The 25,608-nt window shown below is 38.7% G+C and overlaps 11 protein-coding genes across 11 annotated transcripts; 7 read left to right on the top strand and 4 right to left on the bottom strand.

Annotated features, from left to right (window-relative positions):
• Positions 1–45: 45 nt before the first annotated feature.
• Positions 46–741, top strand: BATDEDRAFT_90546 (uncharacterized protein; the record flags this gene model as incomplete). The annotated part of the gene is made up of 1 exon (XM_006680893.1): positions 46–741. The coding sequence occupies one exon, from the start codon at positions 46–48 to the stop codon at positions 739–741; it is 696 nt and encodes a 231-aa protein (XP_006680956.1).
• A 330-nt stretch (positions 742–1,071) lies between these two features.
• BATDEDRAFT_90693 (uncharacterized protein) lies at positions 1,072–3,454 on the bottom strand (the record flags this gene model as incomplete). The annotated part of the gene is made up of 6 exons (XM_006680816.1): positions 1,072–1,525; positions 1,649–2,037; positions 2,116–2,224; positions 2,323–2,442; positions 2,525–3,130; positions 3,438–3,454. The coding sequence occupies 6 exons, from the start codon at positions 3,452–3,454 to the stop codon at positions 1,072–1,074; spliced, it is 1,695 nt and encodes a 564-aa protein (XP_006680879.1).
• A 487-nt stretch (positions 3,455–3,941) lies between these two features.
• On the bottom strand, positions 3,942–5,250 carry BATDEDRAFT_13083 (uncharacterized protein; the record flags this gene model as incomplete). Its single annotated transcript, XM_006680565.1, has 4 exons — positions 3,942–4,166; positions 4,252–4,581; positions 4,668–5,037; positions 5,123–5,250. 4 exons carry the CDS (start codon positions 5,248–5,250, stop codon positions 3,942–3,944), a joined length of 1,053 nt encoding a protein of 350 aa, XP_006680628.1.
• A 181-nt stretch (positions 5,251–5,431) lies between these two features.
• On the top strand, positions 5,432–6,812 carry BATDEDRAFT_26650 (uncharacterized protein; the record flags this gene model as incomplete). Its single annotated transcript, XM_006680662.1, has 5 exons — positions 5,432–5,489; positions 5,753–5,892; positions 6,020–6,088; positions 6,217–6,494; positions 6,575–6,812. 5 exons carry the CDS (start codon positions 5,432–5,434, stop codon positions 6,810–6,812), a joined length of 783 nt encoding a protein of 260 aa, XP_006680725.1.
• A 1,827-nt stretch (positions 6,813–8,639) lies between these two features.
• Positions 8,640–9,655, top strand: BATDEDRAFT_37271 (uncharacterized protein). Its single transcript, XM_006680758.1, has 2 exons — positions 8,640–9,089; positions 9,160–9,655. Exons 1-2 carry the CDS (start codon positions 8,755–8,757, stop codon positions 9,527–9,529), a joined length of 705 nt encoding a protein of 234 aa, XP_006680821.1. The 5' UTR covers positions 8,640–8,754; the 3' UTR covers positions 9,530–9,655.
• A 528-nt stretch (positions 9,656–10,183) lies between these two features.
• BATDEDRAFT_90547 (uncharacterized protein) lies at positions 10,184–12,179 on the top strand (the record flags this gene model as incomplete). The annotated part of the gene is made up of 2 exons (XM_006680892.1): positions 10,184–10,349; positions 10,450–12,179. 2 exons carry the CDS (start codon positions 10,184–10,186, stop codon positions 12,177–12,179), a joined length of 1,896 nt encoding a protein of 631 aa, XP_006680955.1.
• Positions 12,180–14,223: 2,044 nt separating this feature from the next.
• On the top strand, positions 14,224–15,354 carry BATDEDRAFT_90548 (uncharacterized protein; the record flags this gene model as incomplete). Its single annotated transcript, XM_006680891.1, has 1 exon — positions 14,224–15,354. The coding sequence occupies one exon, from the start codon at positions 14,224–14,226 to the stop codon at positions 15,352–15,354; it is 1,131 nt and encodes a 376-aa protein (XP_006680954.1).
• Positions 15,355–15,613: 259 nt separating this feature from the next.
• On the top strand, positions 15,614–16,963 carry BATDEDRAFT_26646 (uncharacterized protein; the record flags this gene model as incomplete). Its single annotated transcript, XM_006680661.1, has 5 exons — positions 15,614–15,616; positions 15,899–15,979; positions 16,218–16,423; positions 16,508–16,664; positions 16,862–16,963. 5 exons carry the CDS (start codon positions 15,614–15,616, stop codon positions 16,961–16,963), a joined length of 549 nt encoding a protein of 182 aa, XP_006680724.1.
• Positions 16,964–17,272: 309 nt separating this feature from the next.
• BATDEDRAFT_90480 (uncharacterized protein) lies at positions 17,273–18,914 on the bottom strand (the record flags this gene model as incomplete). The annotated part of the gene is made up of 1 exon (XM_006680815.1): positions 17,273–18,914. One exon carries the CDS (start codon positions 18,912–18,914, stop codon positions 17,292–17,294), a length of 1,623 nt encoding a protein of 540 aa, XP_006680878.1. The 3' UTR covers positions 17,273–17,291.
• Positions 18,915–20,544: 1,630 nt separating this feature from the next.
• Positions 20,545–21,513, bottom strand: BATDEDRAFT_90479 (uncharacterized protein; the record flags this gene model as incomplete). The annotated part of the gene is made up of 1 exon (XM_006680814.1): positions 20,545–21,513. One exon carries the CDS (start codon positions 21,511–21,513, stop codon positions 20,563–20,565), a length of 951 nt encoding a protein of 316 aa, XP_006680877.1. The 3' UTR covers positions 20,545–20,562.
• Positions 21,514–24,100: 2,587 nt separating this feature from the next.
• On the top strand, positions 24,101–24,913 carry BATDEDRAFT_26643 (uncharacterized protein; the record flags this gene model as incomplete). Its single annotated transcript, XM_006680660.1, has 1 exon — positions 24,101–24,913. One exon carries the CDS (start codon positions 24,101–24,103, stop codon positions 24,911–24,913), a length of 813 nt encoding a protein of 270 aa, XP_006680723.1.
• Positions 24,914–25,608: the final 695 nt, after the last annotated feature.

Raw genomic sequence — 25,608 nt, 5'->3', positions numbered from 1 at the left:
GCAGACTTGGTGTTGATAATTGATTTTTATCCAGTTCTTATAAACATGACGATGAGCTATTGCTCATCCAACCAGCCATCTCGTATGCGGCATTCTACTCACCACTTCAACAAACCATCTCAACAGCCAACCAACTCCATCACTGCTCATATTCCTTATAGCAAACTTCCTCGCCAGCACTATCGCAGCATGATGTTTACTAAACACCAGCATTATCACCCAAAGAACTACAAGCGGAACAAGTCCAACTACATCCACTCTCGAACAACCAACGTCAATCCTAATCACTGTTCTCTGGGTCATCCTTGTCCTCCTTTATGGAAGACTCACTCAAGGACAAAAACCTGTCGCTCTTGTTCATATGCTTTTCTGCCACCTCCATTGCAGACACCCTTGCTTAATGTGAAGCCTCGTGTAGTGACGCTACAGACATTTAATGGCTGTGCAGCAACTGATGCTATTTCATCAGATAAGCTGCAAGAGAATCTTGTCGACAGAAGACAGTATGAACTAGGGTATGGTTCGCTTCTGTGTTCCAATACTCCAGATTCACCTCCTTATATACCCAAATCCATTCATGATTGTAATGCTGAAGTTGCACTTGATGATGAAATTGACCTTGCTTTTAATGATCTTGATCTACTAGACTCATTTAGTCCTGCCACTCCATACCAGTATGGTCGTGCTACTAATTGCTCCACGACTCCAAGTGTTGCTGCTGCTTGGTTGGATGGTGGCTAGACTATTCTATAAATGTATAGCTCGATTGGGTATTAGTAGATTCCTGATTGTTAGATTCAAATAATCCACGCATGATGTAGTATTTGCTTGTCGATTGCTTTGTTCATGCATATAAACTATAGATTAGATGGTCGTTTGTAGGTTCAGTTTTCATGTCATTAAACTCTCCAAGTTTTAGATTTTGCATTTCCAAATAAACAGTGCTTTTGTTCTTGCTGCTCTGTCCTAATACACATCAATTTTATTCCACAACTTCAAGAATCTACTCATCCAGCTGGTATCTAAACAGTCATAGTGTTTAATATTTCACAAAACAATGCGTCTTCATATTCACTGTTTTTTACTAAAGTAGCCGAGTAATGTTCCTTTTTGACTTTGAGCAGTAAAACTAGGATTGGTTTTGGACTGAAAACTAGATGCATTGACTTTCTTTTGTAAAACAGCCGATCGCAATAATCCATCAATTTGACGAGTTGTTGCAGTCGTAGACACTCCATTTTGCAAGTCGGATTGAGAACCAATCGGTCTAGATTGACGACACACTCCACCCATTCTATCAGATACCAAATACGGAGAAGTATGTTTTGATGTCCCTGATAAACAAGAGTTGGATCCAGTCGAGATATCAGAGCCGTTCTTGCGTTTCATTCGAGAAGCAAGTTGCTCAAATTGACCAATACTGGCTCGCTTTTTTCCCAGCATTGCGCCAGGTCGAAGTACATCCAAACTACTCAATGCATGACGAACTGTAACAACTTGTCCATCATTCAAGTCCGACAAGTCACTATCCATAAAACATGGATCGGCACTAATACGCGGCAAATACGCAGTTGAAAGGCAAAACAGTTCAATTTACAAACATCTCAATATTCAATATAAACAGCATGTTTGAACCTATTCAGCGTACCTGATATTCTGCTTAAATGTGCTTTTTTGATGTAGTGATTGATTAGATTGGGAAAATGTTGTAGTATGCGTATTCTTCGAGGACGAGTCTGACACGACAGTGGAAGGTGAGATCAAACAATCCTTGAACCGATCTCTACTGGGTGAATCAGTCGTCTGTAGCTGCGCTTTCCGAATATTCATCAATTCCTGTTCCAAAATGGCAACTCGATCCAAAAGTGGTGTATCGCATGATGTCGATGTATGCATAGTAGTGTTGATTAATTTACCTGCATTGGATTTGTGTGTCAAGATATCTTTAGCAGATAGTAAGGTATATGATGGCTGGCAAGTGGCAACCAGCTCGTGTTGTTTTTTGATATCCAGATGGCTTTCTTCCAATCGATCATACTACCAGAATAAATGAAATAAAGTTTAGTAAACATACTACAATAGTCACGATATACAGAGTCAATTTCATTAGCGCACTTTTGCCTTTAAACTATGTAGCTCCTTACGAGCATAATCTCGCTCCTCGCGCATTTCATATGCGCGTGTTTTGTATGTTTGCGAGCTTTTGTGGAACGTTTGGATTTTTCTAGGTGATAATAAAAGCCAGTCTTTAGTTGTATGATACCAATTATGGTCAAATTCAAATCAACTTTGCTTCAAAATCATAATACATGAACAACAAACCTGTGATATTCTTGTAAAATATCCTTTAGATCGGCAGCATTGTCCATTAAAGCAATATCACTGGCTCTACCTTGCCAATCCTCATTGTCTATAGATTTGTTTAAATCGATGCTTTCCACTCTTGTAATTAAAAACTAAATGTGATTAATTGTTGTGATCATCAAATATGTCCATTCCACAATCAACCATTCGTGTAGCATACGTTTTATAGGCAACAAGTTTTCGCTGGAGGTTTTCCGAATCGCTCTTATGACGACCAATGGTTTCTACAAGCTTAGCATGATACACTTTTGAAGCAGCTTGAGAAAGTTCTGCATTCAGCAACTGTTGTTTTAGATCCGTATTGATTTTTTCAAGTGAATCCAATTTTTTTTGAAGAATAGCCATTTCCTTTTTCGAAGCTGCTTGAAATGACTTGATTACGTGCTCTCCTGCTTTTAAATGTTCAAGATCGTTGAGAATATGGTTTCGATCCGTGATGGTATCTTCAAGATCGCACTTGAGTGACTCTATTTCCTCTTGCATCTCATCAATAAGAATTTGCTTTGATGCCAAATCTCGATGCAAAAATGCCACAGCATTATCTGAACAGGCTTGTTCATGAGATCGTGTGGCATCAGAGGATAGTCTGGATGCAGCTAGAGGTGGTAATGAAGAAGATGGTTGTGCTGTAGACAAAGCCAATGGAATCCAAAAAAGTCCGTTTGGAAGAAACACAATCTCGGGTAGTGTGGGTTTGATAAACTTGACTGGTTCTCTGCAATTCGGACATACACGCTTAGATCCACAATTTAACCATCGAATAATACTATTGATACGAAAACATGCTGGTTTAGAAATACGACCCAAACATATTCGTGCGTGTCTTGAATGGATCATTTAGATTACTTACCATACAGAGTGAAATACATGACTGCCTGTATATATTAAAGTTTTTAATGTAATTTTTGGGATTGTTCAAGTTTGATAGTGGCAGTTTAAATCCATGCCAGATATTGAATATTTAGTCATTACAGTTCTAATGGTGTATGATGATTTCACCAGCCAGTTTACATCTAATCAAACACAACACAGCTTAAACCAAGTCACCAGTTGAAAATGGATAGACTACTTACATTTTGGCAAGATGCATTGCTGGGTCATCTGTTTCAGAAATGACTTGTCGAGTTCAAATGTTTCGGACTTTTCCTTTGTAATGGATTTAAACAGCGGTTCCAAACACACAGTGCATGAATGAGGTTCGTTTGCAGGATGAATCATTGTAGTAGAGCGAATATTTCAAAAATCATCAATAGTGTTGAGCAAGTTTAGTCAACGTTTGTCTAAATTGGTTGTTAACTAATATTCCAACTGTCAATGTCCAACACTGCGAGCAGCTGAGAAAATAAACAAAATGTCTGTACACTTGAGAATCAACGATATAAAAGAGAGTTGTATCAGCTAATCCAATCCACGCTGGTAAGATTTCGATTATTAGTCAATATAACTATCAAAATAGTTGATGAATGTCAAGATTCTGTCCTGTTTTAAACATCAAGTTTGACAAATTGCAATTCATTAATATTGATGGTTGTGAAATTCAGAAAATATCCAGATTTGATGCAACTACCAAAGCCATTTCAGACATCGCTATCCAAAAACAACAGCTTCAATAAATGTGCGACAACATCTACGCTCAAAGAATTGCCCAGTAGTTTATATTGTTGCGATCTAGGCACTGAGTCTGGGAATTCAAACGTATGCAGCATGCCAATTGAACCATTCAATACACCATCAATTGGAAATCCGTGCAATCGAGCAATTTCTCGGGGAGTGAAAAACCGAGGACGAGATGCTACTATTGCCTTGCCATCATCGGAAGCAAATGTGGCCTGTAACTCCAAAACACATCACCATATTAGATATTGATATCCAAGATACTGCATTTACAAATACTCGACTACTCACATCAAGGTTGGCTGTTTGTAGAAACGATCCAGATCCAATAATGTGATGGGATCCATATGCCTTGGTAAAACATGAGCAGCGCGTATCAGTTGGTTTGACCAGGTCGAAACGGAATGTTTTCCTTTTAAGAATATATTGTTCAGGAACAAGGAATTCTGGTATATCACAATGCTGCTCCAAATAGGTTGATATTGCTGGAGGGATGGGCAATGCAATGCCGGATGATTCCGAATCTAGTCTTGTAATCATATGTGATGTTTGCAAGCAAGACAGGTTGGATTTGCCAGTTGAAATGCTACTGCGTAGTTTAGCCTAATTCATATCAAATCATATTAAATCGGATCAGTATCCACTGTGGAATTGGCAGTAACAATACAAACCAAGCATATGAGACTCACGGCAAGATAATATCTTCGACGATCGTTTGAAATACCAATTTGAATAGGACTGATTAGGTACTCCTTGACATCGTAATTGCATTGGTCAAGAGTTTGAACCAGTCGAGATCGGCATTCAGAAGTCTCGAAATTGGGAACATTTTCCACAAACACAAATCTGGGAGGGATTGCAATGTGCTGGAGTATTTCGATAATACGCAGCAAAGCAAGTGATCGATTGTCTTGATGATCCAGACTTTTTCCACCTTGAGTGAATGGCTGACAAGGCGGAGAGAGCAGCCAACAATTTGAATCATACTTTTCAATGTCTTTAGCTGTGAGTGTGTCGATGCTCTTGTTGGATGGTTTGATGCCAAAATTGTGTTGATAACTAAATATTCAAGAAACCGTCAGAATGTCATCCGTGCTTGGGATGAGCAACAAACCAATACTGTTCATTTGAAATCCAGACTAACCAAGAGTTGGCATGCTCATTCACGTCAAAGCTTGCAAGAACAGTAGCAGTAGATTCTGCCCGTTCTAATCCATAATGCAGACCGCCTATTCCTGAAAAAAACTCTAATACTCGAAGTGGTTGCTGCATCTATAAATATTTCGAGATTAAAACCAAAGCTGTCCATGTTCAGTTTTAGTCACATTGCTCTTTGCCCAAAACTCTGGCTTCCATCAATCTATCGAGTAACTGGACGGAAACTTTTTGTAGTTATCGAGTCCATTCACTTTTTGGTAGAAACATTGCAGGCACTAATTAATCAAACATCAGAATGCCACACTTGGTCGCATCCTTTGGGTTCGTGCTATCAGCAGTCATTCTTGTAATTGGTAAGTATTTAATCTGCCTCGGACTCTTATTCAACGCAATACAAATGCTGGTCAGAGTTTCATTATCAGACTATCGATTCAGTCAAAATGTCACTGCTCTCCGATTGACCTGCTGGAATTCAACGAAGCTCAAAATCTAGAGTTGGCAGCAATGCAATCTATTTATACAGCATATTGACCAGTAATGGAACGGTTTAACTGACTGTAATACACTTGCATCACTTTTGAATTGCTTATCTGGATTGTGATTCATGTACAATCAGCACTGCTGCTCTCTGCGTGGTTCTTACTGGGAAAAAATGGCAGATCTAGTTTGCTAGGAGCCGTAGGAAGTACGAGTACAAGGGACACTGTTGTAATAGCTGGGCCATCTGGATCTGGAAAAACTGCACTGTTTTACAAGGTAAATCAGCTCTAATAGCAAACAAATGTTTTATTTGCATCCATGCTAATACTTTGAGTAGCCAATAAGCTAAACGCACTCTGCTGTTATTTCTGTACAACCGATTTGAAATGATTTGGCATTTTAGCTTACTGGCCATCGGTCTATTGAAACATGCGTATCTATGCAGGAAAATGTAGCACCGCTTGCAAACAATGTGAGTTTATTATTTAGTTTAGAAACTTGACTGGTATGAGGTTGTGTGCATAACTGATCTTGTATGATTTATACAACTAACCAGCAAATCATTGTTTTGTATGTCGACTACATTTGTCAATTTTGTAGATGTTGAATACAAAACTTGTTGATATTCCAGGTCATTTAAGATTACGGTTCAAGTTTAATACATTTTTGCCCAGCGCAAAAGGGATCCTGTTTGTTGTGGATTCATCCCAACTTCGCAAAGAAGACATACTGCGTTCAACATCAGAGTACCTCTATGATGTTCTTACAAATAATACCACCTTGAATAGCGAATTGCCAGTACACATCCTGTGCAACAAGAATGATGTGATTTTATCACTTACACCTGCACTTGTAAAGAGCATGCTGGAACAAGAAATGTAAGCGCGTTTTATTTCCAAACCGTATCATGGCTGGTGTGATGATTCATTGATGTTTTGTTTAATATACTGTTGTATAGTAACCAATTACGCAAAGCACGAAGCTCTGGCATTGCTGCTCAATCTGAAGGGGATGAGGATGTAGCATATTTAGGACACGAGGAAGATTTCAAATTTGAACATCTTTCCAACGAGGTTACGTTTGCATCAATCAGTTGCAAACCGATATCGGCTGAACAAGACATAGACAATTCGACTGACTCCAACAAAAATATAGACGATGTGCAGATGGTGTTTGAAACGATTGCAGAGTGGTAAACTAATACCATGAATACATGTGAAGCATTCTTGGTATTATCTGAAAATGTGGATTTTGTTTTTAAAGTGCTTTATTCTCGTGCAAATATAGCTTGTTTATGCAATTTTGAGTAAACTGTAGTATGAAAACATGATATGTTACAGATAAAGCACAGGAAACTTGGTTTCACAATGCAAACAATCGTGCTGTCAGGTATATTGGTATCAAAGTATTAGCCATCTAGTATAGCAAATAGTGGTGCTGGATTGGCAACAGTAAAGAATCGAGCACACATACTGCATAGTCAGAATAGAATGAGAGTTGTCATTGGAACTAGTGTAATCCTGACTTGATTGTCACAATACTTATTGCAGAATATCAAATCTGGTCAAGCATCTGCATACTAGTATCAAGATTGAATGCCATCAAAAACATCGAGCGATTAGAAACTACCAGCATCAACAATCTATATGAACAATGGTTATGATGGCTGATTTGAATAATAGATCTGATTTGATCGGCCGAATATGTTATTGCTCAGATTGCTGTGCATATAATAAGCTAGAACTGGCATGCATTACATGGTGATTTTGAAAATAAAACGGAGTTGAACTAATGAGATCACTTGATTTCCACGATAACCATATATTCCTGCAGCGCTTCAAACAATTGGTGTTTCACTATCGAGACTATCCAATCGGCTTTTCGATGAGCCATATTGGGTTGATGAAAATCACATGTTAAGAGATAATAATGGGTCGGCAATCAGATTTCTCCGATCAAGCACAGCATTGACATTGAGGGAATGATCGAGGCTTGACTCATATACATATCAGGTAGACAGTAGACAAAGCAAATGTTGAAATACGCTGCCACATGCAGAAAGTGCTTTAGATTGGAATTGCTTAACTACAAACAAAAAGCAGCGACGCTAGAATATCCAGCTACTTTCCAGATGTACAGGGTTAGATGGCTTTTATCTTGCTGTCTTGTAGCGAATTGTCCAGCCATTAAAGACAAAGCGTGCATTGTATAATGGCACAATGTTCAGCTGAAATGTACGACTTTAAAACTTTTAGTCCACTGTGTAGTGTATTTAAAAACCAACTTAATTATGCCAATCTGTGATGTCATTGAGTCGGCGGATTCATTTTTCAATTAGATACCTTGATATAGTAACATGAGTCGAGTGATAGCGCCATAACTCCACAAGAGCGGGTTAAATCTTTATTGGAGGCCGAAGCAAATATGAAAAGCGATTGACATGTAGTAAATTATTGGCTTGTGATGGCGTGATTTCAAAGTTGTCATTTTGCTTTGTTCTAGCTGAACAGAGCCACTACAGCTGTCAGCGTAGTGATGGTGCAGGCAAGGTCACCGATTAATGTGACTCCACTTTAGAATGTCTAAGCAGATTGGGTATGAGGCAGCGTAGCTGTATTATAGTCGGGCGAGTGGATTAAGAGTTACTTTCAAATACCAATAATGCCGCATGCAATTGGACTACAGTCGACAACAATAAGCACACCAAATAATGGGTAGACTGATGTATTGTCCCCACACAAAGCATTGCGTGTATGTTGATGATGGTTAACACCCAAATAGGCGCAATAATAAGGCCGAACATTAGATTAATCCAAGGATTATACCCGTGCTCAATTCGCACCTACAAATACGGCTTATACCATTGGATGTGGGGTCAGATAATGGTCATATTTTGAAACTGCAGTTGAATTCCGTTGCTTTGCCATTTGCATATTTTGTTTCGATTTGATTTATCGAGCTCGTTTAAATTCAACAGTTATTCGTCTTTTAAAACCGGCTAGTTGTTACCTGTCCATCTATTTCTCTTGTTACGTAAACCAGTGATATACATTCGCAATCGGCTCTGCAAACTAAATTCCGCTTTTCAAACTTGTTGCCCGACTTTCTTTACTACACAAACCTATTGTGCTATACGTGATGTCTATATCCATCCCTTGCTCACCACAAGCTGATTCTGCAGCACATGCTATTGATCCAGCTTTTACATATGCCAACACAGACCACACACCTCTGTCAAGCAAAGCAAAACTGCTCGTGTCAAAAACATCCAGGACGAGAAGACAATCTGCACCATCCAATAATATCAAATCCAGTACGGTTGTAACCACTACCAGTGGTGCAGTATCAAAATCAGAACGGCGGCATAGATGCTCAATATGTGTGTCTAGCTTTCACCGAAGTGAGCATCTAGCGCGACACCAACTGACTCACACTGGTCGAAAACCTTTTAATTGCCAGGGATGCCATCGAGGGTAAGTTTTTGTAGGACTGAATGGTATGGCTATTACGATCAGTTGGCTGATCCTGTTTATGGATTGCTAGGTTTGCTCGTCTTGATGCTCTGCAACGACATCAAAAAATGCATAAATCCACTCAAGCATCCTCATCTCCCCTTACAGAATCTGCCGACTCTGCATTAACTAACATGACTTCTGGGACTCCGGTGTCCTTGCCACTTTCGCCGGTTTCCAACAGATCCTCTTCACCGGCCCGTACACTTGGGGAATTTACAAATACTATGCATTCTGGAATGTCCCTGCTGACACTGGCTATTTGTGTCGCTGATGCATCCATAGATACTGTACAATCCCACCAAATGGCTGCACCTACATATTCACATGCATGTAATACATATCCACCCGACCACTTTCCTGCTTGGTCTGTCTTGTCTATTTCCAACCTACTAAACTGATCAAGAGTGCTTTAGATTGCATTCCGTAATCTCTTTTCATATCTCCAATGCATGAATAGCTTCACAGCTGGTGGAAAGAGCATGAGAATGAAGGGATAAAATAAAAAATTGCCATCAATCATCACTACTAGTATCTGTTTTGTGTTTGAAAAGTTCTTGCATAAAAATCTTTCACTTTTGTGGCCGAGTTTGGTGATGTTTTACAATATTAGTAGATTGTTTGCTGATTGCAATAGCATGATCATCCATGATGTTTCCTGTACCATGACGACAATCTGACCTATTGACACGGCCAGTTTGTTGAATGGCCTGCGTTACAACCTGTTGCTCCACTCGATTCAATACAGGACATTACTCATTTGATGTTGTTCTGTGTGAGGTTTCAGTGTTTCATCTACAGTCTGTATATTAATATAAAACAATTGTGCAGTTTTACAGAGAATTCACATTTTCAAAATGCTGCAACAACAACTTGCTTGATACAGTCTGAATGCAGTCTGGATACAGTCTGAATGTTCTCAAAGTACAATCAAATTGGGTTGTGGAAATATAATTCATGTTCTCATTCCTTTTGTCATTAGATATGAACATTGAATCGGACAGTTTTTTCGTAAACCTTGTCATTTCAACTCTAATAATAGTCCAATAGGAAACATGCTGGCAGATAAGACCCCAAGCGTCTTTGCCACTCCACAGCGCACTAAACGACAGTTGGGTGCAGATAATTCCATGGCCGCACTCACTCCCTCTGCTTCTTTGGTTGTCGAGTTGCGTCGCCAACTGAGAGAAGCTCAGTACGCACTCGAGGATCGTGAACGAGGTAACATTAAAATAAAAAAAGTATTGCATTTACTCATGGTCTGTATGCCCCTATTAGCAACATTATAGGCTTAAATAGTGCTTTATCAATGTGAATACAGACCTGCAACTATCTGCAGAAATTGGTCAGTCGCTTCTTGAAAACAATGAGCAGCTTAAACAACAATATGAGCAGCTGATGACTTCTCAATCAATCATCTCCAACACTATAGAACCTATATCTGAATCATCTGAATCGACATATGATCCATTACTTGTTCAAGTATCAACTCAGTCAGCTCAAAACCTTGCACTGAAACTTCAAACACTTGAATGTGCTCATATCGATTTACAATCCCAATATGAAGCTGCATTACTGGATCTTCGTAAATCAGAAGAGTCTGATCGGCAGGCTCGAGCTTCTTTAAAACGACTCGAGGCTTCTCACGATTCGCTCCAATCTGCCATCCAAGAGCTTTCAGGCGAATTAGAATCCATGCAATTGGACAAAAAACGGTTACAATGTGAAAAGACCGATCTGCTTTCTAAAATACAGGAGTTGGAAACTACTGCTTTGCATGGTGGGTCAGGGAGTGCATCTGCTTATTCAAATACATTGAATAAACTTCGCGTCGCTGAGCAGCAGCTTGAATCTCTTTCTTCAGCATACCAGGATCTTGTTCGTCAGAGAGACATTCATGCTACAACAGCAGCTGATTTACAACTTCGTTTAGAGGAGACTGAAACAATGGTGGAGGAGTATCGAAGCTACCGAGATGAAAATGAACAACTTAAAATGCTTGCAGATCAAATCCAATCCGATCTAGAACAGTCTCGTGAATATGCTCAAACGCTTCGTGCTCGTCTCGCTGTTCTCTCTCCTTCACTTGAAACTGGTGAATACGATCAAGGCTCCAAAACTTTATTAAGCGAAGTAGATGACCAACGTATTCACCTTCAAGACATCAATTCTCATTTAGAGTCACGCCATGCATCGCTTGTTCAAGTCCATTCTATGTCTTTGCATCATCAGCAGCGTATGAAGTTACATATTGCAAGATTATCACAGGTTGCTGGACAGCAGAGTTCTGAATCGCGCATTCGACATCTTGAACAGGCATTAGCACAGACTGACAGTGAAAAAAAAGAATTGCAGATTCAGGTGGCTAAACTGGAGCGAGTATCGAGTTCTGCTCGACTGCGATCTGATGAAGACTTTTTGCTGGCTCAATTAGACCATGATAAAAACACTATACACAACAAGACACACTCGGATGCTCAAATGACTGATTTTATTGCCGATCTCAACAAGGTTATTGCAACACTTCATTTGCGTGTCGAACAAGGAGATAACGAAGTGAGTGGATTGAAAAGAGAGCTGCACACTTTGCAATTGATGAAAGGGGCCGAAACTGACCGTGCTGCTAAACTGAGGGATGAATTGGTTGCTCAATGCTCTCAAAACGATCAGCTACGTGTTACTACCGCTCAGCTTGCATACGAACTGGATACGCTAAAGCTGAATATTGAAAAGAAACCTATCGATGAAGTAGTGGAAGAGAAGCCTGTTTTGATACATGATAGTCCTGCTCAAGCGTTTTCTAATGATTCTTTGGCTGAGTTGAATAGACCTGTTTCATTTCAAGAACATGCTGATGAAGATCAAACCCAAAATGCCGATGCCTTGCACAATTTTCAAGAATCAATTAAAAAGAATCACGACTTGTTTTACGATACGCCGTTACCAGACTGCTCTTCACCATCTTTTGAAACAGCTGCCTCACTCCAACCATCAGACGTACGTAAAAGTGTGATTGATCGTAGCAAAGTAAATGAATGTAATCAACAGTAAAATAGTCAATTTTCATTGCTACAATGGTTTATACTTCCGTTGCTCAATGGATTCAAGAACCCGAGTTTATTTTAAAAGTTGTACATTGTACGATCACAGATATTGGGTTTGACAAATCTTAAATCAGTTTACAGCTGAATACAAAGGAATGAGAACATGAATTATATTTCCACAACCCAATTTGATTGTACTTTGAGAACATTCAGACTGTATCCAGACTGCATTCAGACTGTATCCAGACTGCATTCAGACTGTATCAAGCAAGTTGTTGTTGCAGCATTTTGAAAATGTGAATTCTCTGTAAAACTGCACAATTGTTTTATATTAATATACAGACTGTAGATGAAACACTGAAACCTCACACAGAACAACATCAAATGAGTAATGTCCTGTATTGAATCGAGTGGAGCAACAGGTTGTAACGCAGGCCATTCAACAAACTGGCCGTGTCAATAGGTCAGATTGTCGTCATGGTACAGGAAACATCATGTATGATCATGCTATTGCAATCAGCAAACAATCTACTAATATTGTAAAACATCACCACTAAACAAACCGATCCCAGTAATATAACAGCATTTTAGCAACAGATTCACTTGATAGGTGCAAAGCAACAAGCGGAAATTATTTCATCTGAATCATCATCATTTGGCATATATTTGGGTGAATCAAGAAGAGTACGGTGTTAGGGTTTGAGCAATGATGCCTCACCATCTGTCATAAGGAATAATACAGTCCTGTAGAATAACATTGACAATTATAGAATAACCGAGATTTGACGCCATTAATAAAAGTGGCGACGCAGTTGTGGGAGTGAGCAACCCATTGGATGAATCGAGTGATGATCACTTTCAAAAACAGTTTATCTGTTGCTTTTCCAAAATACCGTGCTTCAGCAATCAAAAATCAGCATCCAGGTGTCGATGAGTATCGTGTATGCTTGGATATAATGTTGTATCATACACAGGTTTGCGCTGTACGCGAAGCCTCTCATCTCATTTTTCAGACGAGCAACTGGAGGTCGATTGTGCATTTATGATTCACAAACTTGGCAAGTGTGGCAGTAAAGCACCACTTGCTCCCGAATCAACCTGTATCATTTCTGATGACAAGGCGAACCTGCAGCCCGTTAATGTAAACCTGCCTCTTTCAAAACCTCTCTCAAGCTCAAAAAATACTGAATATGATGTTGATCGTTGCAAAAATAACAAACTCGACCACATGGAAGGTGGTTAATGGACCTCACGAGACTTTTTCAGGTGCATGTTACATATTGAGAATGGTTACTGGTAATTTCGCATTTTCCTCTGCCACCAGCCGCAAGCATTAAAAAGCCACACATTGCCGATGAGCTGTTCAGGTGTATGTTCGACTGATTGTAAATCAATGTTCAAAGCTAAAAATACCATCATTTAAGCTATTTGTACTCTACAGTAATATCTGTTCATCTCCTACAGTCTCATTGTCCACGAGCATATGTTTAATTCTTGCTTCTAGATCCAAATTGTGCGATATACTATTGAAAAATAAAATACCTGTGCATTTCATATGTCCACTATCTATTTACTATCAAGCCGAAGCAAATAGTTTTTGTAAAGCCACTGAGCTGCCACCGCAAGTATACTTCCCTTTACTATACATTTGGCCAATTTCAGCCACTTTCATTAAGATTGGTTATGCTGTTAGTATCTCTGATATGCAAACAAGTCATCTCGCCACAGCTTATTGCTTTGTTAAAAAGCTAGTTTTACTTTTCAGTTCAAATAAAAATCGCCCACTCTGTGGAGTATATTAATTGGGACTGCCTGCTCATTTCGTTACTTCTCCTCTTTCTCTGCAATCATATAGATTAAAGTACTATACATTCCCTGCTATATTATTAACCAAATTTTCTAAACAGTCCATATATCTACTTTAAAATACAATTTTCTCTTTATCTGAAATCAATTCGTACACATTGTCTACTTATTTTTCATCGCTGATTTGTCTACATATTTGCTCTTATCGATCAAGCATATCTATTTATTTCTAGTGACACTACATTATGTTGGAACACACGTTCACCTCATCACTTTCGACATTATCATCAATATTCTCTGCTGTTGTAATTTATGGAGCCGGCACTGCGCTCGCAAATACCAAAAATTTCTATCAGGGCATCGCTGTAGGAATTGCCTCTTCGGCCTTTCTTGCTCAACGTATTGCATTCATGACTCTTGTGGAGAATATCCCAAACATTGATTGCGACGCAGCCAATGGAACATCCTATGGATTTTTGGTTGTGATGCGGTTTGCGATTCTCTGGGGATTGTATATGCGAGCAACAGGTGCTAATCGCAGTATCAAGAGTCCAGTTCTCACCATTCTTACTTGTAGTGCAGCACTTCTTGGCGCACTATCTTCTTGCGTAGTTACCATTCAAGGACTTATGTCTCCTGACGTTCCAAACTCGTGCTCGCACCAACTCAACAAGTTGATGACATTTCTAAACAACCTTGTATTTGTGATTTCCCTATCTATCCTTACTATTGTGGTATCCATTCCAATCTTCAAAGCTCTTGCAGGCATAGGCCGAACACCTCAGCATTTAGGCCAGCTTCCCATTTCGCGTGTGCATCAACAGGCTCGCGTTCTTTCTCGCTTCCTCCGACTCATTCCTATTGCTCTGTGCGTCCTTCTCGGTAGCATCAGCATTCTTTCTTCTTTTATAGAACATCGGTTTCTCTTTTATGCCTCGTTGGTATTCTCCGACTTTTGCTCCATTTGGCTGCTTCTGTTCCCTTTGGTGATTATGGCGGGCGATAATGGCGATGCAAACAATTCTAACAGTGGTTCGGCAAGTAGCAACGGGTACCCTACTTCTCCCACTATGTTACGATCACCCGCCATGACACTTTCATTTCGTCAAGGTAGCAGTAACAATGGACACATGTCTCCTTCAGCAACTCTTGTTTCTCCATACTCGTTTAGCGACTCGCGCATAACGAGTCTTGCACAAAATGACAAATCTAGCGTTTCAGCTCCGTCTCCACTTCATCAAGCATTTATTTTAAATAGTACGCGCAGATCATCGCCTACATCGGCTGGTGTCGTACCGTACGATAACCAGACTTGGAACCCTACTCATACTTTTTTTGTCGCTCCAGAAAACAAATTAAACGAGTTACCGTTTTAAATAGTCTGCTTTTGATTGATTTTTTCATTTCAAAACCTTGTTAAATGTTGGTTAATATAATTCACTTGAATTCTCATCTAAAGAATTAAAATGTGTAAACTTGACTTGCTTTTATCGAATGATTGGAATGGTATAAAAATGGATACGGTTGACTTGATGTCAATATTTTGTCACTTGCATTAAGCATATAATACAAAACTCAGCTCAGGTGTTTGATTATTGACTAGTTATACATGCCAGATGTAATAATTATTAATGCATGGTAAGTCAGGATATTGATAATACATTGTCAATTATTCTGGTATTTAACTCTAGACCTGTAGTCGGCTGTTTACTTTCACTAATCTTACAATAGCGTTTGAGCAAGAAGTTTTTGATGTTAGATTAGTGTTTATTATGGCCACCTATATAGCTGGCTGTATTGTGATAGCAACGCGAAAACGCATTGATATCCACATGCACAATGGCTAACATTTGTTGAGCACATTGTTGGTGCCTGAGCTATTCCCATCTTTCAATTTTCAATCATATTGCATTTCGAAAGACTGCCAAAGCAAAATGTTGTCGATTCTTTTGTCCAAAAAAGCCGACGTGCCCTACTGCCTATCCTTTTACCACACCATTAGTAAGTCGTGCTGTTTTGTCGAGATTCTAATTCTGATACTTGATGGTATCATATTAAACCCCTTAATTATGTCAAGTATATTGCTGGTGCGTTCAAAACGAGTGTGGCTATATCGAGTTTTGTTGATATTCCTCGAGCAGCTTTTTGATGTCCTATGCTAATCAATTAGTCTAAAACTGATACCATGCTTTTAACATTGTCTGCTTTGTATAGCTGCATTACCACTCCTTCTAATCAGTTACCTAGGTTTATTAGACCAGATAAAATGTCGTATGTTGCTACTTTAGCAACAGAGTCGTGTATTTTCTCCTCTATTGTGATTTACGGTGCCGGCGTTGCGCTCAGTAATGTCAAGAGTGTTGCTGGTGGAGTCACTGTTATAGTCTCTACAGTGTCGTTTCTCATCACACAAATTCTCATTTTGGCAGTGAGTGAGAGATTACCGTATGTATACTGCCATACTGCCAACGATGTAATATACACGTTTAGTATTTTGTTCCGCTTGTCCATTCTTTATGAATTACATAGGCGTGCTGAAGTAGTATCACGCCAAAACGTATGGTTCAAGGCAGTCACATACTTGTCAACGGTTTTAGGCGTGATATCCATTATTTTATTCATTTACCAATTTGCATCATCGCCATATATTCCCAATACATGCACACCAAATCTCAACAAAACAATGGTACACATAGGCTATTCGCTTCTTGCTACATCTTTTTTGTTTTTAAATATCATCATGATAATCCCGACTATTCGAGTCTTTTGTCCATCTGCTGTCAGTTCATCCAACTCACTCCATGTCCAAACTCAAACAAAAATCTTGATAAACTTTCTCAATCTGGCTCCATCCCTAACTTGCTTGCTACTTGTTTTCTTGAGTTTATTTCCCCCGGATCCCTCCAACTGGTTTGGTCTTTTTTCTGTGCTGGCGCTTTCGGATTTTTGTCAGATCTGGCTGCTGTTGTTTCCAAATGTTGTTAGGATTAGCAATATTACAAGCATATCAAACGTATCAACTACAAATGTCCCTAGTTGCCAAAGGAGTCAAGGACCTAATCCGCCGCGTGACAGTAATGTGTTGGCATGAACGTGGCATTGTCAACTACTTGATAGTTTGTCGCTCCTGTTTTGAAACTGGCATATCATCTGCTCATTTTGGCAAGAATAAATAGACATTAGTTCAAAGTGTAAATTATTAGGAGCTTTCTGTGCTTAATTCGTACCATAAACGGATTTGAATAATATTAAGAAATTCAATGTTACAAATGACAATAAAAATAACTAATTAGTTACATGAAACCCAACTTTTTTATTTAATCTCCGCTTTACCAAAATCAATCAATTTGATATCCCCATCATGAGTTAAAAGCACATTTTCTGGTCTCAAGTCCTGATGAACCACGCCAACCGATTTCAAGTCTCGAATAACACGATTCAACCTCTCATTCAATTCACTGTTTGCTCTCCAATCACAATGGTTTCCGGGAATATAGTCCAACGCAATGAAATGTTGCCCATAATATTCGCACTGTCCATAATAACGAGGAATATACTTTAGATTGAGTGGGGAAAGCTTTTCGTAAATTGATATTTCGTTCTTCAGCATTTTGAATCCTTCAGGATTGTTATAAGAATCACATTGCTTCACAACAATGTTGCTGTCCTTGAGTCGAATGACTTGACCAGTTGCTCCAGATCCAACCACGGCACCAGAATGAAGAGAATCGAGATTAAGGTTATATTTTGTTCCTTTGCTCTTGTCCAAACTATAATTTGTTTCTTTTCCCTGGCCTGTGGTTGAATAGTTACTGCCTGATTCTGATTGTTCATCCGCATTATGTTCATCAGTATCCATTTCATTGCTGGCGTTAAGTTCCACAGGCATATCAGAGTCCTTTGGGTTGGGATCTAGCGTTTGTTCTTTATAGTCTCGTAAAGCAAGCTGAACAAAGTAATATAGTGCTTGAAGAAGACTAGGCGAATGAGAATTATTGAAAATGGGATGGCTGATAAGAAGAGTGCTTCTCTTGGGTCGCCAAAGAAAATATGTAACATCATAACAAGTTACACATCCATAGATCAGATTGTTCAATGAGAGATATCCATAAACTTGATCAATCACTGTGCACACATCCATACGTCCAATGTCCTCACGGGTTATTTTGCTTTGTTGGTATTGTATATCTTCTTTATACATCTTCAGCAAATCAAATGGGTTTCCGCTTGCAAAATGACGAACCGGCAAATCATTTGGAGTCTTTTCTTCAATAAATGACAACACTTTGGAACCAAGAGTGAGAACATTATCTGGAACTCCAATAAACTTGATAGACTTTTCTGTTTGAGTTGGTGTTTCAGAGTTTAAAGGGATAACAGTGGGTTTGGTTTGGAATCTGTGCGTCTTTCCTTGGTCTTTAAATATTCTGTTGAAGTTATCCAAATGGTTTCCAACAGCCCTGCTGACATCTCTTTCCAGTGTGAATTCGACTTCTCTTGTAACAGGCAAAACAACATCACTCCCAACATGAGTAGCAGGATATTCATATGCTTTTGCATCTGTTGAAAAGTCTTCCCACCGTCCAACATGCGAAGGTGTTTTCGAGTGGCGCCTTCTGGTCCCAGTAATGGATATCTTTGAAAGATCTTTTTCAATATCTGCCAAAGTGTTTGATAAAATTTTATCGAGTCTTACTGTAGGACCATGAGCAAGACTTTGGCCAGAATCACCTTTTGATTTGATTATCAGTGATTGCTTTGAATTTGAGCTTAAAGAACCAAGAGAAGACAGAGGGCAGCCAGAGTCAAGAGTAGTCAGTTGAGTCTGCTGAAAAAAAGCAGTCTTCTGTAAGAGCAGACCTAGCAACTCCATCAGGCAAGTGTAGGGTGGTATCGCCAACAAAGGCAGAAGCAAGAGGTGAGTTGGGAAGTCCATGGAAAGCAGCAACCAAGTCACCAACAACAGGGCCTTCTTCAGGAATAGGCAACCTCTGAGTGAATGTTGATACAGCAGAGCTGTTTTTGTATTGAATAGAGTCGAGGCATTTTGCGATTGTGAGAAAAGAACAAATTTCACATGGGTTGAGTGGTCATCAGATATCGAAATGTAAAAGCCTTCAAAGATTCTAATTGAGTTGCTAATATTATATTTTGTAGTCGTTATAGCCGTCAGACATTCATTAACATTTACTCAATAAAAAAGCTTATATTCCCCAAGAGTCAACAAAGAGAGCCAAAGATGACTTGATGAATTGTCAGAAAAAGTGTTCATGTAAATATAAAATGAGTTATACTCACGAGTAAATAACATTGGGATAAATACGAGGGAGCGATTATAAGTGTAGAATTACAGTGACATTCATTTATCTTTATTGTTTACTGACATGGCTGAAAAGCTACAGATTTGGACCAAAAAATGTGCTGCTCTACCTGCTGACCAATATCGCTGTTATCAGTTAATTCGCTCTGTAATTTCAATAAACTTCTATACAGAAAGTTTATTGGACAAGACTTGATTGATATATACGATACGTTTGAAACTCCAAAGCTTTTCTATTACTATTTTCAACAAGCGTTTAAATTACCATGAATTCACTGAAGACTATTCAATGTTTCTACATTCAAGAATATCTTGGACTAAATTACGAAATAATAGCGCGACTTGGAGGTCATACCTAGAGTCAGAAGTAGGTAAACTTTTTGCTTCGTCGCTGTCCAGCCATCTTCTACAGCGAGTACATTCATTGCGAATAGTTGTTCAAGGCAAAGTAGAATAAACAAACACATGATAGTCATTCAGAAATCAATGATATCTAATGTATAAATGACACATTGCGTAGTTCCATTTAAATGCTTTTAGAGTGTAGTCATTGAATTCTTTTTGATTTGGAAAGCATCCTTCCAAGGCAACCAAGTCTTGTCCAATGAATTGTCCAGTTTGCAAATATTTTGGTAATGGACCATGAGGCGATTCTTTTCAGATAATTCAGACTTGTATATAACAATACGCCTGGTTAACACTTTGATTCTAGTATTGGCATCCATATCAGGACTGACTGGAGTTTCCGAATTGATGGCAGATAATGTATACTCCAATAGAAAGCAATATATTGATTGTATCTGTGTGATAAGCTTCATACGTTCCATTTCTGTATGTGCGAGAATCTAATTCTGGACGACGAATACGACTGAGCGATCTAGTGAATGCATTGAGTGAACTCATTGATTAGTTTGAGCTTTTCCGAGTCTGAATCATTAACCACTAACTCGGCTCGCACAGTATTTTCCAACAACTTCCAGCCCTACGACGACTTCTTCATAATATCCAGCTTCGTTGGTTTTCAGTTTCCATCAATCCAGTATAATAAAATTCACGGCAATAATCCATCTAAACTGGAATACCTGCACACATACAAATGGATACTTTTTTCAAATAGGTAAAACTGAAAACCTCTCCAACCTTGGTTTTTATTATCTACACAGGATATACTATTGCTGCAAAAATCAATCAGCCCCAGTAATCAATTTTCATCTTGAAGTTTGATGGCAATTGGAACCACAAATATGAATTAAAAAGTATTTTATTAGATATCTTTTTTAACATCTTTTTCATCACCAGTCTTGTTGGTCCCTTCACAACTTTTAGCAGTGTGGTTATCAATATTAATGGCACCAACATACTTCCAGCAATTCGGGCAATGATGCTGCGCCCTTTCCAAAGCCAGCTTGTTATGCAGTTCAATAAGTTCTTTGGAAGGCCCGGTTTCAGGGTCATTTGAGACATTGACATGACAAATTATGTCTTTGTAATCCCAGTTTGAAAAGAGAGAAGTCACCTTTCCATTATAATCAAAGATCCATTTGTGTCTGTCGTAATCATCTTCAAGGTCTTCGCGAAGAAGGACACCATTGCGAGGAGAAAAGAGCATACTACGAGCAATTAGTTCTGACATGTTGAGTGGAACTATATGAGCAGCCACAAAACCCTCTGCGACCTTAGTTGCTATACAATGAATATCCCTTTTGAGCAGCTTTTCTCTGAATATTTGTTGAGCTTTTTTGTTGCGGTCAGTATGTCGTCCAGTAGAACAACGTCCATTAATTGATTGTGATTTACAAGAAATAGAAGTAACCGAGGACTGAGGGGAAAAAATTGCCTTTTGAACAGCCAGAACCTGTTGGAATGTTTGATGAGCACTTGCCAATGTTTGATGAGCACCTGCCAATATTTGCTGAGCACCTTCCAATGTTTGCCGTACTCTTTCTTCTCTTACTGTACAACGAGTGACTTCAGCAGAGAGTGCTAAATAACCAGCGTTTGTAAAGTCTGTGGGGTTGGCAGCTCTCCAGTTTCTGAGGTCTTTTTCTGCTCTTTTGAGGTCTTTCTCTGCTCTTTCAAGACTTTTTTCTGCTCTTTCAAGACTTTCTCTTTCTCTTCTGAGGTCTTCTTCTGCTCTTTCAAGACTTTCTCTTGCTCTTCTGAGGTCTTCTGTCGCTTGTTGTAAGGCTGTTGCTATTTCGGTTGGAGTTGACATTTTTAAAGAAGAGTTTCGTTGTGGATTTCATTTTTATACGCTCTCATCATGTGGCAACCAGCTATGAAATATACTTTTCAAAAACTAATCTGAATCACAGAAAGTTGCCATTTATTACAACTTTAATTGTGTCCTGTTAAAGCGCTTAAAGAATATATCTTTGAAAAGGCAACACAATACGATGTAAAGTTTTAGCATTTCCAAAACCATCATTTATAATGGCAATAGCTTGTGCATTATAAGTTCTGCCACGTTCGTCCAGCCAGAATTGCCCATACTTCTCAGCCTGTTTCTTTACATCAATCTTCTTTTGTCGATTAGTGTTTTGAACAGCTCTTTTAAGTCGGTTAGAGTCATCAATTCACTTGAGTTCAATAACATAATCAGTTCCCTGAAAATGGTAGACCAAATCCCTCTTTCCAATGTGAGAGAAAAGCGCAAACCATTCCTCGGCAATCAACTGGGGATCGCCTGCTATTTCAAGGATTACACGTATATTGCGTTTGATAATCCTTCAAACCATTTTCGTTGGAGGTTGGGTCTTGGGCTAACGGATTTTTGTGCGTCTCTTGCTTGCCAGAAAAGAACTAATATACTGCTCCGGCTAGGGCTAATCCTCCAGTAAGCAAGGCAAGCCCATTGATTGGTTTGCCATTACCATCTTTTCTTATCACTTTTTGGAATGAGAAAACTTTGTCGTTTCAGGCAGCCTCATAGTTTTCACCTTGCCCTAATCATTGGTTCAACTTTCACAAGCAACTCATGATTTAATGACTTTTGAATGAATTTAGCAGTAAATTCGGTTAAATTCTGGTACCATCCGATCGTGTATATTTAAAGCATCAAGCATGGATCTGACACAGAGATCTCCTGATATTTTAAACTAATAAACTCCCACTATAATACCCCAAGGTTTTTGACCTGAATTGCTTATGTCCAATAACTTTCTATTTTTGACAACTTTGGACAAAATTTAGTGGTAATCATTAGTCAAGAAAACTGGTATCATCCGGTGCTCTATCCATACTACTCATGTCCAAACTCAAACAAAAATCTTGATAAACTTTCTCAATCTGGCTCCATCCCTAACTTGCTTGCTACTTGTTTTCTTGAGTTTATTTCCCCCGGATCCCTCCAACTGGTTTGGTCTTTTTTCTGTGCTGGCGCTTTCGGATTTTTGTCAGATCTGGCTGCTGTTGTTTCCAAATGTTGTTAGGATTAGCAATATTACAAGCATATCAAACGTATCAACTACAAATGTCCCTAGTTGCCAAAGAAGTCAAGGACCTAATCCGCCGCGTGACAGTAATGTGTTGGCATGAACGAGGCATTGCCAACTACTTGATAGTTTGTCGCTCCTGTTTTGAAACTGGCATATCATCTGCTCATTTTGGCAAGAATAAATGGACATTAGTTCAAAGTGTAAATTATTAGGAGCCTTCTGTGCTTAATTCGTACCGTAAACGAATTTGAATAATATTAAGAAATTCAATGTTACAAATGACAATAAAAATAACTAATTAGTTACATGAAACCCAACTTTTTATTTAATCTCTGCTTTACCAATCTTCAACTCTCCAAAATGAGCACTGCAAGCAAGCATTGGATGACTGACATGCAAACAGTTGTATGACTGAGACGCGCAATCATTGTTATTTTAAACTAGAACACAAATGTATCTGTGATTCAGAATAAGCCAAAGGAGAGTTTCAGAACAGTTGAATCCAGTATTTGAGTTGCAATGCATGAATCTGGTGATCGTACAATGTATGGTTATGCCAAAAATGCAGACGATTTAATTTAATTCAATTCAAAACTATAATTTGATTTTGAGTATCATATGATGAACGCTATGCTTGAAGGTTCATTAATGGAGTCGTGAATGCTGTATTTTTTTCAAACAATAACATTAAAACATTCTCTAATGCTCATTTGATTTTAAAAAACATACCATTTTACAAGACTGCAAATTCATCGATTAAATATGGTCTTCCAACTGTTCAACAAACAGCAGTGTCACGAGATATAAAGTCTCATTATACTGCTATAGTGTTCAGTTTTAAACTCTACTGGAAATTGCTCTACCATAATAAAAATGGTTTTGTATGACGTGCAATTGCAGATACTGAAAAATTAAGTCTACTAAAGAAGCAGTTATTTTTTAGTATGAAGGCGCAAAGACTATTTAGCCATTGCTTATTCAAAAGCAAAATAGACTGCAAAATGAATACGAGTTTCATTTTACGTGGACGCAACTGTAATATGCTCCAAGAGGTGTAGTAGAACCATGATTGGTGAAATAGGTCGTATCTTGAGCAATATGACCTTTTAGCGTATGGAGTGGCCTGTAGAATATTTGTGGCTAGCATGTCTCTTGTGAAAGGGTGATAGTTTATACGCACTAGTGCATACATGGCAATAATCTTTGCTTTGATTGCTAAATAAGCATCCAACAAGTTCAACTGTTGTTGTAGCCTATCGGAGTTTTGGCAAGATCGTGCTGTTTAAGGATAAAGACTAACACTGCATATTATAAAAGGATACTACTTCAGTCTTGAATATTATTACAGATTTATTCCAACAAAGCATGCCTTTTATTGCAACTCTGGCCTGCTTATCTTCTATTTTTTCATCCATTGTCGTATATAGTTCAGGCGTCGCGTTAAGCAACGCCAAAAGTTACAGTCAAGGTATTCCCATCGCCATTGCCTCGAGCACATTTTTAATTCAGCGAGTTCTGTTTGTAGCAATTATCGAGCATGTTCCATATTTTCAATGCGAATTTCTCAATGGGCTCTCGTACACCTGTTTGTGTTTGATGCGTCTATGTATTCTTCATGGCATGTATGGACGAACATTTTCAGCACGAAAATTATACATGGCAATTCGAATATCTACAGGTTTAGCTATCGTGGTTGGCATTTCATCACTAGGACTTCTTATCAACGACTGGGTTTATGCTCGTTACACAGATGAGTCTTGCACGCATATAGTGAGTTTCATCGATGCAACAGTAGGAAACGTATTTTTTGTGCTGGCACTCACGGTTCTTAGTGTTGTGCTCATTGTTCCTATCAACTCAACGGCCATACGCCTGGGATCGACAGAATCGCTCTCTCTAAACCCATCACAAGTTCAAGCCAAACTCTTGCAGACCTTTCTCAAATATGTCCCTATAGGGCTCTGCGCGACGCTGATTGCTCTCGCACTATTATCGATTTTCAAAGACGACATGTTTGCATTTTTGCTATCGCTAATATTTTCAGATTTCTGTCAGATTTTGCTGCTGCTGTTTCCGTCTGTTGTACTGGCCAGTGATAACAGTCTAACACCGACTGGAACGGGTGATCAAGTGATAGGAGCTGATCCGAATTTATCACCAATACGCAACACATTATAGAGTCTCCTGTGAATTTTAGACTGAATCAGAAGTAGCATTTGTAGATAAAAAAATAGGCAGAGCAAAGATTTGATGATTTACTTTTGCCTAAAAATTACATGTACAGCTGTTGACAATGGGAATGAAGATATAAAATGAAAAACTGTCAACAACCATTAATCTTGTGGTGTTGTTTTTTGCAAATATCGGTAGATTGCTGATTTGAATAACAGGAATATGTATTGCTCGTGTCTTGTGGTGACGACTTGACATGGTCGATTTGCCAGTCTACTGCTTTACCGATTCAATACTACAGCAGCACTCATTTGATGTTGTTCTTGTTCTGCGTGAGGTTTTAGTGTTCGACCTATAGAATCTGTACGCTAACCTAAAACAATTCTATGAACAAAAAACTCTTGTTTTTCAAGATGCAGCTTGCTTGATTCTGTCTAAATGGTTTCAAAACATGATAAAAGCAGTATCTATACAACCAAAAAAGCATACACCCGTTCCCATCTCACTCTACAACCTGCAAAGGAGTCCACAAACTGTACAATAGATTCGATCGAGTGAAATGTACGATCCATTATAGCCAATTTCACAGAAATATGATATAAAAAATACATCAAGTCATGATAGAAAACATAAATTGTACGTCTTGAAATCGTCATAAAAGACTGGACAGCAGCAGAGGAAAGCGACGTGATTGCTAGCGT

Source organism: Batrachochytrium dendrobatidis (genome assembly GCF_000203795.2).
Source record: "Batrachochytrium dendrobatidis JAM81 unplaced genomic scaffold BATDEscaffold_10, whole genome shotgun sequence".
NCBI lineage: Eukaryota > Fungi > Chytridiomycota > Chytridiomycetes > Rhizophydiales > Batrachochytrium > Batrachochytrium dendrobatidis.
Note: the sequence above shows the minus strand (reverse complement) of the source record. Positions and strands in the feature narration are given on the sequence as shown.

Excerpts from the sequence above, each read along its gene's own strand:
- BATDEDRAFT_37271 (XM_006680758.1), top strand. The coding sequence starts at position 8,755 with ATGTCTATATCCATCCCTTGCTCACCACAAGCTGATTCTGCAGCACAT. Across the intron at positions 9,090-9,159 it reads TGCCAGGGATGCCATCGAGG|GTTTGCTCGTCTTGATGCTC; the intron begins GTAAGTTTTTGT and ends ATGGATTGCTAG.